General features: G+C 39.1%; 1 protein-coding gene across 2 annotated transcripts; it reads left to right on the top strand.

Annotated features, from left to right (window-relative positions):
* Window positions 1–1367: 1367 nt before the first annotated feature.
* On the top strand, window positions 1368–15196 carry LOC127433989 (erythropoietin-like). 2 transcript variants are annotated; one of them, XR_007895964.1, is made up of 6 exons: window positions 1368–1523; window positions 8781–8908; window positions 11279–11365; window positions 11469–11633; window positions 11870–11991; window positions 13922–14054. XR_007895964.1 is itself a non-coding variant. In XM_051686396.1 (5 exons), exons 1-5 carry the CDS (start codon window positions 1508–1510, stop codon window positions 14084–14086), a joined length of 561 nt encoding a protein of 186 aa, XP_051542356.1. In that variant the 5' UTR covers window positions 1368–1507; the 3' UTR covers window positions 14087–15196. The 2 variants fall into 2 exon arrangements, 1 of the variants encoding a protein (XP_051542356.1); XM_051686396.1 differs by lacking the exon at window positions 11870–11991 and having other exon boundaries at window positions 13922–15196.
* Window positions 15197–16562: the final 1366 nt, after the last annotated feature.

Here is a 16562-nt window from a genome sequence, read left to right as displayed (position 1 = left end):
CCTTTTATTACACGAGGCCATAATCTAATCTCAGAGAAACACAAATGAGGAAAGATATGCAAATGTTGTGCATCTGAAGGTTGAATAAGGGAGGAATACATGAGCCTTCCTTTTAATTTCCTCTCTCTCTCTCTCTCTCTCTCTCTCTCTCTCTCTCTCTCTTTTTCTCTCTCTTGCTTATATTCTGTTTTTCTCTTGTATACCTTTCTGTAAACTCTGTCGTTATTAATATTACTAATGGTAAAAAAGGATAAGGTGTTTATCACGTTTTACTACACCAGTTCCCTTGTGCCATTCATCCTCTCTCTCTCTCTCTCTCTCTCTCTCTCTCTCTCTCTCTCTCGCTCTCTCGCTCGCTCTCTCTCTCTCAAGCTGTAAAAAGTAGCAGAACTATTAAGCCTTTTCTTTAAAACTGTCAGATACACATCAATATCACAGACACTCAGTGGCCCAAAAAAGTGTTTTGACAGTTAAAAGTGTATGAATTTCTTTGCATTTGATAAAGTATTAAATCAAGTGACATTTATTTTAAAGAAAGATAGCACAAGCACAAGTTTTACATTATCCAATATAAAACACTAGATAAGACCATCTTAATACAAAACAAAGTATTTGGACACTTTTGGTTGTCAAACCATAGTGTGATGAACTACAGCAGTAGTTACTCTGTTGATATTTTGTTTTCTAATGCAATGAAATGTATAGATTAAGTGTGGATTAAGTGTCCAAATACTTTTTGGGACCTATGCGGGGTCACCTGAACCCTGTTCAGCACCAGACTAACTACATGGCAGAATCAGATATCATCTCACTTCCAAAAAAGTGCCCCAACATAGAAGTCTGTGTGTTAGCCGCTCTAGAGAAGGCACACAAATTAATATTTCACCTGTTTAATAAATTCTCCCTCAAAAGTATAAATCTGTCTGTTGTGCCTCTTCAATCACCTATGAACAAATGTTGCATGGCTGTTATATAATATTTTGCACTCTAGATGGTGGTGTTGTCAAACTCAAATTATATACTCATGAATCAAATTATACATGTCTGGGCATTCTTCCACTTTGAAGTTTTGCCATAAAAAATCTGGAATACATCTTGAATAATAATTGTTTCATTAATTACAAAAATCTGAATAACAGTCCCCAGCTGCCTTGTATTTATTAATCTATTTATTTCTAGTAGTTTTATATTTTTGCCCACAGTAAAGAAATGCTTCCAGTTTAGTCAGCCCTCAAACGTGAGAGCACATCACTGTCGTCACAGGACTGTCCATTCAAAGTATATTGAGCAATCAGAGTACCTGCCAGAAACACACAGACAGAACAGAGCGCGCTGAAATGCCATCAAGGACGCACGAGAAACAGGGTCATACAAGAGTCATATGTAGTGCTGAATGCTGCGCAGTCTGCAATAGTTGTAGGTGTAGTAAGGAACTTAAAAGTCGCTTCAGGGTAAAATCGGGTAAGGGATTTGAGTACATAATGCATTGTAAAAATGCACTTCGCGGATGCAAAAGTTTTCAGGTAAGTTCAGCCTTTTTCTTTTCTTTTCTTTTTTTTTTTTCATATTTGAGGTGGAGAAAATATTATACAAAATATCATACCTACTCACATTTGAACTGATGCCAGGTCGGTCAAACAGTTCCCCTTGCCTACAGTATGTACCTATATTAGACAATAGTTATTTTATAGTTTACAGGCCTATAACGAGTTTATTCTATTTTTATATATTTTATTATGTTTATCTTGTTTATCTAATAAATGTATGCACCTCAACCCACCAATGCATTATATAGATCACAGTCAAAATACGCCCTATATTATATAGCCTATTCTCAATGCTGATTGTCGAATGTAGTGAACAGTTGTCAGCCTGCAACTCTGGTGAACCATTGACCTTAAGACCTCAGCCAAGCCATCAAAGAACTCTCACACCAGTTCTGCTATGTCTTTGTGTAGAAGCCTAGAGACTAGGTCACATGAGGCAATGGTTTGGCCTTTCTTATTACTGATTGACTGAGTGATAGAAAGCCTGCATGTACTGGGCCCATTCAGGCTCTGTATAATCTGTTGTTCTGCATTCTGGATTAGATCGTGCACAGTTGACCGTGTTGCCTTTCAAAGTATACTCTTTTGACCATGAACAAATATGAACGCATTTGACGCATGTGCATTATGACTGCTTTGTGATACACTTCAGAACAGTCAACGGCAAGCACATGTACCGATGATGCGTGGAGCGATCAGCAACGTGCACAACCGAAGTACAGTATTCTTTATCCTTAAAGGCTAATTTATACTTACTGGATGATTGTGTTCGTTTTCTGGTTATATTTCTCCTGTTCGCACACATCCCTGATACTTGGAGAACTCGGCTTGTCGAAGTGCGTTGAAGATTGTTTAAAACTAATTGTGGGTCTGCCTTGGACGTGATGTTTTTTATTTATTTATCTAGTTCCTCAACTAACTAATTTTATAATGGCGCACGCAAAGTATAAATACTTTGTTCTCCACGGGTGCTTGACAAGCCAAGTTCTCCAAGTACTGTTGACAAGAGCATGAGGAACCCATGTTTGACCAGTTTCCTAGAGGCCAGTAGAGGTTGCTAGGTGGTTGGACTTTTATTTTAACATTAATATTTATGCATTTGGCAGACACTTTTATCCAAAGCAACTTACAGTGCCCTTATTACAGGGATAATCCCCCTGGAGCAACCTGGAGTTAAGTGCCTTGCTCAAGGACACAATGGTGGCAGCTGTGGGGATTGAACCAACAACCTTTTGCTTACCAGTTCAGTGCTTTAGTCCACTACACCACCACCACTCCAAAACAGCTCTGTTTTGTTAACCTCATTTATTCTTGTGTGTATATTGCACTCATGATTTCTGTTATGCTCATGTGTTTCCTGTGTTACTCAGTGTCTAGTTTCTTGTGTTTTCATTGTATTTACATTAAAACTGCATTTAGGTCCTACTTTCATCAGTTTCCAATCATTACAGAAGAACCAACCTATAATCTAGCAGCCATGTAACTCCTGTCCCTCCAGCAGGGAACTGACCCCATAAAGGTATATGAGGAGATGTTTTGCTCTTTGGCCAACATGCTAGATTGGGAAGATATTTTGTTCAAAGACATTTTCTGTTTTAGGCTTAATGAGCCTATTAAATGCTGTCTGTGAGGAGATAGATGTGAACTCTCTTTGATAGAGTATATAGATTATGCTCTAAGACTCAGCTGTGTGCTCAGCAGTGTGACTCAAGATGTTCAGAGCGAAAGACCTCTCAGGTAAAAGCAGAGGTGGTGGTGTATGTTTTATGATAAACAAATCCTGGTGTGATCAGAGGAACGTACATTCTATCAAGTCTTTCTGCTCTCCTGATCTGGAATTTCTCATGCTTCTGTGTCGACAATTCTGGCTACCGAGGGAATTCACAGCGGTCATTATCACGGCACTACATCCCGCAACAAGCCGACACAGACCGGGCACTCAAGGAACTGTTTGGGATTATAAGCAAGCAGGAAACCGCGCACCCTGAGGCCGTGTTCACTGTGACTGGGGACTTTAACAAAGCCAATCTCAAATCAGTCGCACCAAAATACCACCAACACATCAGTTTTAACACACGAGGGGACCGGGTTTTGGACCATTGCCACTCTCCCTTCCGGGATGGCTACAAATCCCTCCCCCACCCACCATTTGGCAAATCGGACCACTCTTCCATTCTGCTTCTGCCCACTTACAGGCAGAAACTGAAACAGGAAGCACCCACCCTCAGAACGATCCAGTGCTGGTCGGACCAATCAGATTCTATGCTACAAGACTGTTTAGATCACGAGGACGAGGTCCGCCTCTGACGACAACATCGAGCTTTACGCTGATAGCATAACGTGTTTCATTAGAAAGTGTGTAGAGGACGTTGTTCCGACCAAAACAATATGGATCTACCCGAACCAGAAACCTTGGATTAATGGCGATGTTCACGCAGCACTTGATGCGCGGACCTCCGCTTTTAATTCCGGGAACGCGGAGGAGCATAAACAAGCCAGTTATGCCCTCCGAAAAAAAATCAGAACAGCAAAACGTCAGTACAGGAACAAGATTGAAGAACAGTTCAACACCACCAACTCTAGAAGCATGTGGCAGGGAATTAACATCATCACTGACTATAAAGGGAATAAAAACTCCGCCATGAACACCGCTGCCTCTCTCCCGGATGAGCTAAATACTTTTTATGCTTATTTTGAGGGAAATAACACTGCCCTCGAGGAGAGCTCTCGTGGCCGAAGCTACAGAAGTTAGTTCACTCTCCGTCTCTGTAGCGGATGTAACCCGATCCTTCCGACAGCATTCTGGGCCGCATCATTCGCGTGTGCGAACCAACTGGCTGGTGTTTTTACGGACATTTTCAACCTTTCCCTCTCTTTGTCTGTAGTCCCCACATGCTTTAAAACGTCCACCATTGTGCCTGTTCCAAAGCAATCCAAAATCACTTGCTTAAATGACTGGTGTCCTGTTGCTCTGACCCCCATCATCAGCAAATGCGTTGAAAGACTAATCAGAGATTACATCTGCTGTGTGCTGCCTCCATCACTGGACCCATTGCAGTTTGCTTACCGCAACAACCGCTCCACTGATGATGCCATTGCATCTACAATACACACTGCTCTCTCCCACCTGGAAAAAAAAGAACACTTATGTGAGAATGCTGTTTGTAGACTACAGCTCAGCATTCAACACCATAGTGCCCTCCAAGCTTTATGTGAAACTCCGGGCTCTGGGCTTAAACAGCTCACTGTGCAGCTGGATCCTGGACTTCCTGTTAAGCAGACGCCAGTTGGTTAGAATGGCCAGCAACATCTCCTCATCACTGACCCTCAACACTGGAGCCCTGCAGGGCTGTGTTCTCAGCCCACTCCTGTATTCTCTGTACACACATGACTGTGTGGCAAGACACAGCTCCAATGCCATCAAGTTTGCTGATGATATGACGGTGGTAGGTCTGATCACTGACAATGATGAAACAGCCTACAGAGAGGAGGTGCACACTCTGACACACTGGTGTCAGGAGCACAACCTCTCCCTCAACGTCAGTAAGACAAAAGAGCTTGTGGTGGACTTCAGGAGAAGAGAAAGAGAACACAGCCCCATCACCATCAATGGAGCACCAGTGGAGAGAGTCAGCAGCTTCAAGTTCCTGGGTGTCCACATCACTGAGGAACTCACGTGGTCGGTCCACACTGAGGCCGTTGTGAAGAAGGCTCATCAGCGCCTCTTCTTCCTGAGACGGAAGAGGAAGTTTGGAATGAACTGCCACATCCTCACACGGTTATACACCAGCACTGTAGAGAGCATCCTGACTGGCTGCATCTCCGCCTGGTACGGCAATAGCACCGCCCACAACCACAAAGCCCTGCAAAGGGTGGTGCGAAGTGCCAGACACATCATCGGAGGTGAGCTTCCCTCCCTCCAGGACATATATACCAGGCGATGTGTGAAAAAAGCTCAGCGGATCATCAGAGACTCCAGCCACCCGAGCCATGGTCTGTTCTCACTGCTACCATCAGGCAGGCGGTATCGCAGCATCACGACCTGCACCAGCTGACTACATGACAGCTTCTTCCCCCAAGCAATCAGACTTTTGAACTCTCAATCTCTCACGATCAAAATACATCAGCACTGCACTTTATTAATCTTATTATCTCACTGTCATAAATTATATTCTCTCTTAACAACACACTGGCAACTTACTATCAACCGACAGCCTGAATGTCAGTACAGTACAATACAACCTACTGTATATTTTATATATACTATATATACAATTTTTTTTTATAATGTGTATTCTATATTGTGTGTATTGTATACTGTACATTGTATGTTATTATTTGTATATTGTGTTGTGTGTAATTATGTTTATATTAGATTTTAAATTGTGTTGTGTAAATCTGATGTTTATTGTAAATTGGTATATGTCTCATCACTGTCACGACTACTATGTTACTCGGAACTGCACCCAAGAATTTCACACACTATTGCACTTGTGTATATGGTTGTGTGACAGTAAAAGTGATTTGATTTTGATTTGAGCTTCTCCTCCTACATGGTGGGTCACACCACTACCCCCACTGCAGCACCCAGCATGCCAGAGGCCCCTTCGCTCCCTACTCTGGTGGTCCCCATGCTCCCTGCTCCAGTTGTTTCAGAGGTCCCTGTGCTCCTTGCTTCAGTGTTCTTGGAAGTCCACGTGACAGAGGCCTCTTTGCTCCCTGCTACTGAGTCCCCAGGTGCCTTAACCTTGCCTGAGTCCCCAGCCTTGCCTTTGACCTCGCCTGAGTCCCCAGCCTTGCCTTTGACCTCGCCTGAATCCCCAGCCTTGCCATTGCCCTTTATGGAGTCCCCTGCCTTGCCGTTGCCCTCTACTGAGTCCCCAGCCTTGCCTTTGACCTTGCCTGAGTCCCCAGCCTTGGTTTTGACCTTGCCTGAGTCCCCAGTCTTGCTTTTAGCCTTGCCTGAGTCCCCAGCCTTGCCATTACCCTTTACTGAGTAACCTGCCTTGCTTTCTACTGAGTCCTCTGGCTTGCCCTTGCCCTCTACTGAGTCCCCTGCCTTGCCCTTTCCCTCTACTGAGTACCCTGATTTGCCCTGTGTCTCCTGGTAAGTTGGCGGCACCTGTGTCTCCATCAGAGTCTCCTGGTCGTCTGCCAGCTCGACCCTTGTCTTTGTCCTTAGCCTTGCCTTTGAACTTGCCTGAGTTCCCAGCCTTGCCTTTGACATTGCCTGAGTCCCCAGCCTTGCCTTTGACCTCACCTGAGTCTTCAGCCTTGCCTTTGCCCTCGGCTGAGTCTGGGTTTTAGTCTGGGTATAGGAATTTCACCTAGCAGGCAGGAGGTTTGACTTTTATTTTGAAATTGTTTCTTTGTTCTTATTTTGTCTTGACTCATCGTTTCATCTTTAATTGTTCCCAGCTGTGTTTTGTTACGGTTGTTTGTTCTTGTGTATACAGTATATTGCCCACATGTGCCCTGTGTCTTTATCAGTTCTTGTCCTACATTAGGCTGTAATGTTTTTATGCTGTTTTGTCTCCAGTGTTACTCTCTAGTGTCTAATTTCTTGTGTTTTCATTAAAACTCCTGGAGATATCCTGGAGATAAATGTATACTGGTCAAAGATGAAGACCTGCTGTCAGAGGGTAAATATCCCAATTCTAACAACCATAAGCAATGAATTGTGGTAAATAGGCCCCTATCTGATCCTGAAAATCTGATCCTAATGTCTGAAATCTTTTTTTCCATTTGTGGTTATGTAGAATGTTGGTTAGATACAGGATCGTTAACGAGCTAATGAGAGCCTACCATATATGGGCATGCGTGGGTAGCGTGGCTGAGCAATCTAAGGCACTGAATTTAGGCTCTAGTCTCTGGAGTAGTGGGTTTTAATTCCACTACTGCCAACAATTTATCATTAAAACATATGTTAAATAAAAGCTATGGCTGAATCCAAAGGTTCCCTGATGATTTACTATTTTGGTGTATTTTTTAATGCACAATCCATTGCACTTTGGTGGTTACTATACACTGACATGGACACAAAATGCCCAATTCAGATAAGTGGTCGAAAAAAGTTGTTTTAAATGACAGATTTTAAACTTGAATATTGGGGTTGTCTGATTAAACATGTTGTATGATTGACTATATACATCAGGGGTTGGCAACCTAGGCCACACGTGCCAGCATTGATCACTGGCATGCGATCATCAGCGAGAGAGTATCATGAATTTTATTTACATTGAGTCCCTCACACCTGCATGTGGCATGCCAGTCTATCGCTTGTAATAATCGGATAGACATACAGTCACTTCAGTGATGGGTTGTACAGTTGTTTAAAGTGTTTTTGGATCATTCCAAAACATTGAAAAAATACCAAATTATGAAGGAACTTTGGAATTCATGTTACTTCTCCACTTAAATTAGAAAAATGGAAAATAGAAACATTTTCACAAGTGGACGTAGACTTTTAAACCACAAATTACGTTATACATACATTTGGCACAGTGATAAACAAGGAAAATTAAAAATGGCACTTCATGTCAAAAAGGTTGCCAACCCCTGATAAACTCAAACAGATGCACTTTCCCAGAGGAGTGTGAATTGGGATTCATCCTATCATGCCTCCTCTCCCAATGCAATCGTGTTTGTATTGCACTTCAGTATTATCAGTGTCATTGTTGCAGTGCTCTTGATGCTCTTTGCTTTCAAGGTCTAATCTCAGGGCTGTATTCTCACCTACCTTTTAATTGTCACTTGTGATATGTGCACTTTCTTTTACATCACATTGGTAATAAATAATTTACAAAGAACATTTAATTTAAATGTAAATTTAAGGGAGAATGGGACATCAGCATTAACAGAGCAATGGGACTTTGCTCCAAATATATTTGGATATATTCTGTAGTTATATTTAGGACTCTTGTAAACATGTCAATCTGCCTAAATATGTGGATATGTACGTGTTCTGAGTATTCTATGCATTGTACTTTTTACATTTGTGTTTTTGAAAGTGTTGTCATATTTATAAAATTCAGTGCTTTTGTACAAGACAGACAGCTTATTTTTACCAAACTACTAGATGTTGCTTTGGATATGGGACCACTTAAGTTTGAAATCAAATGCTCAATTTTTAATACACAAGTAAAAAAGGTTTAACAGTAAAGTATTCATGTTTTCACACTTTGTTTTGAGTGTGTGGAATACAAGCAATTCTCTACCTGTCTCTGTCTACAGATCTGGTGTTGGTTTTGATGGTGTTTGTGTGGCTGGTCAGAGACCAGGTCTCGGCCCTCAGACCCATCTGTGACCTGCGTGTTCTGGACCACTTTGTAAGAGAAGCTCAAGATTCTGAGATCATCATGGTGAGATTACTACATGGTGAATTACACTACACTTGAATTTATGGGCTTTTCTTACTTTTCTGAGGGCAATTTTTTTAAACCATATAAAAACACGTGTCATTTATGTCAAATAATTTAACTGAATTAATTGATTTTAATTATTTTTTGATCTGAACAATTATGGTTTACCAATTAAAACCCAAAACCTACATCACATTATCTACACATTCAACTAAACTCCTCTCTCACACCCTGTCTGCACTTAGATTAATTCTTATGTTAAAACTTGTGTACTATTTGAGTTGTAAAATTATTTAAATTATAATTTTTGCAGTCGTTTTGGGATTTTAGGTTTAAAAAAATTTTTTTGTAACATTGGATATAACTTTATACAGAAAACGTTAGTAAGCCATTTTATCGCACTAAAATCATGCTAACGTTAACACACATATTGTTTATAATTATTCCTTGTGGCTATACATTTGAAACAGTAAGTACTTTAACGTTAACGGATTGGCCCCATTCACTTCCATTGTAAGTGCCTCACTGTAACCTACATTTTTTTTTTTTTTTTAAAGTAATCATTATGCCACAAATGCTGTCGATTGAGATTAACTTGTATTGAACCCATAATATTCCTTTAAATGAGAGCATACCTGTATCCTACTTTATTTTCAATGGAAAGCCACTGGTTTAAACATTTACATATTATATACTTATTGTAAAGTTATTGTTTCTAAAACTTCATATAAATGAAGGCCAATTTTTTTAAATGGCCAGAGGCCAAAAATATCACATGCTGGCTTAAATGTAATGAGAAGTTATTTAACCCTTTAGGCTCTGAGAGTGTTTTTAAAGATTTCCTGTTTCAGTGGCATACCCAAAATTAAAGGATTATAACTCGACAAAAACAAGGAGGGTCAGTTGTTTGGTATCATTTTAAAGAAAACTTTTCAATTTTTTTAAATGTAATAGATTATGATAAATTCAGATACTCTCAGCCTAAGAAACTGTTTTCCTATCAAACATTTTCTTTTTTTCTTATTTTTCTGATTTTACATTTTATATCTCTGGGTGGAAATAGAGTTGCTCCGAAAAACTGCTTTTGTTTTGTTCCCAATCGTGAAAAGAATTGTGTTGATATAACAAAGCAATCAAAAGTTATAGCTTTACAAATATAATTAATATATAGTGTCCAAAAAACACGTCAAAAAGTCTCTCCAAACAAATAAAACATATTTGTACATGAGAACTAATTACACATGCAAACACAACAATGACTAAAGGTTTGCACAGCATAGAAACTGTTTTAGTAATGAGATTTCACGGAATAAGTGCCTTTTGACTCTTGAGTCTGTGTCATGTACTTGGCGCCATCTCCTGGTGGCCATATGTAACATTGTGCTTCAGGTGGATTATCTAATGATCTGTGCATCCCATTACCTTGTGTGTGGGCTTGTTTGTAAGATCTTCTAAGTAATTCTATGTGATATGTTCAGTTTATTTTTCATGAAGTTATAAGCGAAAACGCTGCATATAAGCAACATCAAAATAATGCCAAAGACATATATTTAGCTATTACTTGCTATAGTTTTGTCTGTGAGTAAAACAAATAAGCTGTATTAAACTCTTAGAGAGCTTTCCAGCCACATATGACATGTGGCGATTTGATGAGTTTGATGTTTTTACAGATTGCAATAATATGTACATGTATACAGTGCAATTTTTTAAAAATAAATTATCAAAATGGAACACTTCTGATTTGTCTGTAAATTTCAAAGCACTTGTTCAGTTTTGGACATAATACGTACATGCATTGTGAAGTACAACTTCTGAGCTGGTTGGTCAAGATTGTAATTACTGATATTTTGACAATTTATTTTTCTCGCCCTTCCGAGGGATATGTAACAAACAAAATTCATGGCAAACAGATTAAAACGTATGATATTTGGTATGAAAAAACTTTTTTTTTTCAGACAAATGGGATGATAAAGCAGCTGTAGTAAATAGCTGTTGTAAAGCAGCAATGGAAGAGCTGGGGGGGGGGGGGGGGTGGCATCCTTTCACTGTCGGACTTGCGCCGCAACATACGCTTTCAGTGAAGACAACTTCATTGAATATAATAGGATCAATCTGCTTTTGACGTTATGTGACACTCGCTTCTGGTGTAGACAGGCAATACAGATATTTGACAGGTCACTAACAAGGTAGGCCTAGAAGAAAATAATATAAAACATTAGATAACAGATAAAAAGGGGAAAGCAATTCACGAAAGGTGGCATTTCTCCCCAAGCCCTGGTTAATTTCTGACCCTGCTACATGCTTCACGTAACATGCCAAGTTATTTTCAGAAACATCACCTCTTCCTCTCTCTGTCCTTTTCTCTCTTAGCATGGTTGCAGAGTGGACTGTGGTGTGACGAAATCCTACTTTGTTCCTATGACTAGTGTTGACTTTGCTGTTTGGGAACAGACAGACGTGAGTCACAATGCACTATTTTTAAATTAATCAGTTACTCTGTAAATACAGTAGTATGAAAGCATTGATACTCATTCACCCTGTGTGGATTTATATACTGTAGGTTCAGGAACAGGCTGCAGAGGTGCAGACCGGACTGTCTTTGCTGGTCCAGGCTCTGAGTTCAGCGAGACATACTGTGATCAGCTCGCCTCTTGCTAGCACACTGGATAACAACATCAGTAACATGCACAGCCTCGGCCAGATCCTGCACAGCCTTCACTTACAGGTATATTAACTACTGGTGTCTATGTAAAGTGGCCCCAAAAAGTATTTTGTGTTTACACTTGTAAAAATGTATGAATGAAAATGTATATTAATGCATTACACAATATCCAACCAAGTGCATTTATTGTAAAGTAAGGTACCACAAGCACACTTGGCATTCTATGAAATCGTGCAAGCTTGCAGGTTCAGTCAGTTTACCCCCTTTAATTTCTGTCTCTCTCTCTCTGTTTGCAACAGTCAATGTGGCGGCACTGTTCTGGGAAGTGCACTTTTTTCCAAAGCTTGATAGTTCAGTGACTGTGAGGTGAAGTGTAGTGCTGTGGTCTATGTGTTTGCATGCATGTCATAATAGCTACTCGGTGAGTGGTGAATGTTGCAATGCTAGGATACTAACCTTTTTGGGAGTAGCATATTTTAACCTACTTTTGACTTGAGAGATGCCAAATGATTTCAAGTTCAGCTGCATTGCTCCAAACTAGTCTCATCGAATCACACTATATAACTACCTGTACATTTTTGCAAAATTACCTTTACATGGCTCTTTCTAAATATTGTGGCAGTTCTTGGTGAAATATACACTAGAGGTGCTAAAACAGCTACTTTTATTCCCTTTCACCTCCTGACATAAAACAGCGGCAACAGCAAGACACAAATATTCAATTAATAATTACTTTTAGAGTAAAAATTACATTAAACAATAATTCCACCAGATTAAATGTTCCAGGTTCAGAACCACTTTAAATTCTATCTATTTCTGTGAAATGCTGTAGATTACCATAGAAAATAATTTTGACTAATCCCTCTTAAAAAAAAAAGAAGAAGAAAAAAAAAAGATAAAAATCTGGGTTCGCTGAGGCACTTACAATGAAAGTGAATGCAGCCAATCCGTAATCATTAAAATACTCACTGTTTCAAAAGTAAGACGAAAACATTATACATGTTAACATGATTTTAGTGCGATAAAACACTTTTCTGTGTAAAGTTATATCCAATATTACAATTTTGTTGTCATGACAGCAAAACTCTGTAATCTTGTTATTGGAACTTTACATAGATAAGGTTAGTAAGCTATTTATCACACTAAAATCACATCTATAATGTTAAAATATTGTACAGTAGCTACACTTTTAAAACAATTTGTATTTTAGCTTTTATGGACTGGCCTCATTTACTTCCATTGTAAGTGCCTTACTGTAACCATGTTTTTTCCTTCTTTTTTTTTAAGAGACAAGGAACAAGTGGAAATTGCATGCTACATTATGCCACAAATGCTGTCTCTGATTGAGCGTAAGTTGTATTGAACGCAGAACAATCCTTTAAGCATTCTACGTGTTAACATTAACATTACATTAAAGGGGTAGTTCACCCAAAAATAAAAATTCTCTCATTTACTCACCCTCATGCCATCCCAGATGAGTATGACTTTCTTTCTTCTGCTGAACACAAAGAAAGATTTTTAGAATAATATCTCAGCTCTGTGGGTCCAAACAATACAAGTGAATGGTGGCCAGAAATTTGAAGGTCGAAAAAGCACATAAAGGCAGCATAAAAGTAATCAATACCACTCCAGTGGTAAATCTGTATCTTCAGAAGTGATATAATAGGTGTGGGTGAGAAATAGATAAATATTTAAGTCCTTTTTTACTATAAATATCCACTTTCACATTCTTCTTTTGTTTTTGATGATTCACATTCTTTATGCATATCGCCACCTACTGGGCAGGGAGGAGAATTTATAGTAAAAAAAGGATGTATATGTTGATCTGTTTTTCACCCACACTTATCATATCACTTCTGAAGACATGGGTTAAAACACTGGACTCATATGGATTACTTTTATGCTGCATTTATGTGCCTTTTGGACCTTCAAAGTTCTAGCCTCCATTCACTTGCATTGTATGGACCTACAGAGTTGAAATATTCTTCTAAAAATCTTTGTGTTCAGCAGAAGAAAGAAAGTCATTCACATCTGGGATGGGATGAGAGTAAGTAAATGATGAGAGAATTTTCATTTTTGGGTGAACTATTCCTTTAAAATTAACAGATGTTTAAACTAAAATATTTAAGTGATTTTATAGATATTAGGATTAGGGTACACTTAGCAATAATTACAAATTAATTTGACGTGCAGTTGAATGTGTGTATACCAGCGTATATTTTACAATGGCTTCGAGTGCCTTTGTGGCTCATAAAAACAGATTTTAGAGCCAGAACCATCCACCTAATAAAATAATCTTTGGATCATTAATTGTTCAAAAATTCCTTAATGTGGCTGTTCTGTTTCCACAGCAGGCCAAGTCTTCAGTTCTTCCAAATGATTCAGCTCTTAACAGCACACAGATACAGGAGATCTCCTCTCTCCCGGAACTTCTGCGGGTGCAGAGCAGTTTCCTGCGAGGGAAAGTCAGACTCCTGCTTTCAGCTGCGCCAGCCTGCCAAAAGCAAAATGGCTGAAATGGACTGATAAACTGTTTACAATGTACCAACGTCAAGCACATTCACGCATGTACACAAACACACCCGGACAAGCACACTTAATTATGCCACATTCTCAAAAGTTTCTGGGTGTGTCACTTTCTAAACGGTCTTCTTGACTTGTTAGTTCATTTTCTCAGCATTCCAGAGCCTGCAGCCTTTTTTTTTAGTGCTGGTGTTTGGCAGAGCTTGTATGCTGTGGCGTAGAGAGTAGATGGTCTACAGAATGAAGCAAAACGGTAGTGACACCCTGACCTGCTCGACAAGGCAAACATGGCAAAAGAAACTGTGGAGGAATACATCTGAGCCTACAAGTGGACTAGAGTTAGCGCAAAGGCTCATAGCGATTGGGCAAACAGCTTGTCTGGGTATATCCAGCCACCTTGACTATCATTCATCTTTGGAGCACTATTATTTAATTATCTTTGAATATATATAGTTACGTTTTTGTACAAATCCGTACATTTTGCTGCAATATTTGAACTATGTTGTCAGTTTTAAGCTACGTGCAATCTGTGTACGCATGCTTAGAGGGTGTTCACACAGGACATGTTTTTGTGTTCCGTCTGTGCTACTTTTTAATTGTTGGTCTATTTACACATGTGATTCTCACGTAATCTATCAAGAAAATGTCCTGGTCCTGTTTTACTCTGAAATCAAAACAAACAAATATTTATAATTGTTGTATATTTATATATACATTTTATTTTGCAAGTAGAAAATTAAGTCTATTTTTGTAATATTTTTTAGGTTGTGATATTATTTTCATGACCGCTATGCAAGGGCATAGATTTGGCTTGAAAAATACGGTTATCATAATACTCTCATTACCACAACGTCTCTCATCACAGTCGTACTTCCTTGGTACTGCCTTTCACTTTCAATGATTTTAATGTAATACATTAAAAAATGTATGCGTTACAGTAATGAGAATAACATTTAAAAAAAATGGCACTAGTAAAACATTTGGACCCTGCATAATGAGAATTTAGGGGTTTATGTGCTTAAGTGTCCAGAAAATAATTTGTCACAATGCTTGTCATGTTGACTCTGCAATCAGTTTAACAAAAATACATATAGAGACCCCTCCGTCTTGCTGTTTTGAAATACAAGAATGCATCCAGTATGAATGCCCCTTATGCTGTGCAGCATGTGAAAGAGATGTGAAAAAAAAGGATATGAGAGAGAGAGAGAGAGAGAGAGAGAGAGAGAGGCTGTTTGTATGTGGAATTCTGTTTGTTGTAGAGTATTCCCTCATTTGGAGATCTGTAGGTTTCACTGCAGGGCCAAAGGTCTGTTTATGGTTCAGCAGGATTTGCTATGTGGGCACTCAACCTGGAGGCTACAGTCCTTGTCATCTAGAGGACAAAATAGGAAGTAAAGAAAGATGCTCTCTGTAATGAACCCTCACTAGAATTTTCGTTAAGTGTACGTAAATAAAATAAAGCAAACAAACGTAAAAGTATACATGTTTTATAAGAAATAACATGTTTTATACTGAAATAACATGCAAATAAGGAGAAGGCGGGCCTCAGCATATGTTTAATAACCTTTGTTTTTTTTTTGTTTTTTTTTTTATGTTGTCCAGATCAGATACACAACGTACAGTGTGTAGTAGCCTGTATAGGAAATAGAAATATGAATTTCATTCTTTAGACCCATTATGGTCAGATAGTCCCTTTATCTCAAGCCTCTTTTATGTTGCTGAAATTAAACAAACTGAAACTCAACAGGTGCAAGTCTTTTTTTGGCGACCAAGCATTAATACCCAACAGTTGTTTCTCTATATTTTTTAAAATCCTCTATAATACATAGGCAACCCAGACAAAAAGTATCACCATATATGTCTGGTGAGAGTGTGCTTTATTTGTCTGTTAGTTGCTGGTAGAATCATCTCTCTTCATTTCTTTTGTAGAAAAATATGAACTGTTTAAATTCTCTACTTTGAAATATATGCAGCTCAAATTCACAACAATGAGATAAGCCAAAACTCTGTTGAATCCCCACACTCCACCCCAGCCAATTTCCAGTGGTTTGGGTAATGTTACATTTCTAAGAAGTTACAACCAGGTAAGAGAAACAACAACCCCACAATGTCATTTAGTCCACTGTAGCATAATGAAGAACACCCAGGAGAATGACTCGAACAGCAGGCCACTCGAAACAAAAACAAAAACGTGCTGACTCAACTGATTTACATCCTAAAGCCTCTTGCGAAGAAAGGTCTATGTGTAATCAGAGATGTCCGGTTTTCAACCTAACAGTAACGCTTTAGGTTGAAACGTACTCTACGCAAGTACGTGAACGTGAGTGGTAACACTTTATTTTGATGGTCCCAAGTAGATATTTAACTGACTATAAGTGACTTATTAACTGGCTTGCTATAGCTAGTAAACAGTGTTTCAGCAAACATTCAGTAGACTTTCAGTAGCCTGTATATAGATCTCTATTTATG

Source organism: Myxocyprinus asiaticus, chromosome 43, assembly GCF_019703515.2.
Source record: "Myxocyprinus asiaticus isolate MX2 ecotype Aquarium Trade chromosome 43, UBuf_Myxa_2, whole genome shotgun sequence".
NCBI classification, from domain to species: Eukaryota; Metazoa; Chordata; class Actinopteri; order Cypriniformes; family Catostomidae; genus Myxocyprinus; species Myxocyprinus asiaticus.
The sequence above is the reverse complement of the archived record's forward strand: the minus strand, read 5'-3'. Positions and strand labels throughout refer to the sequence as shown.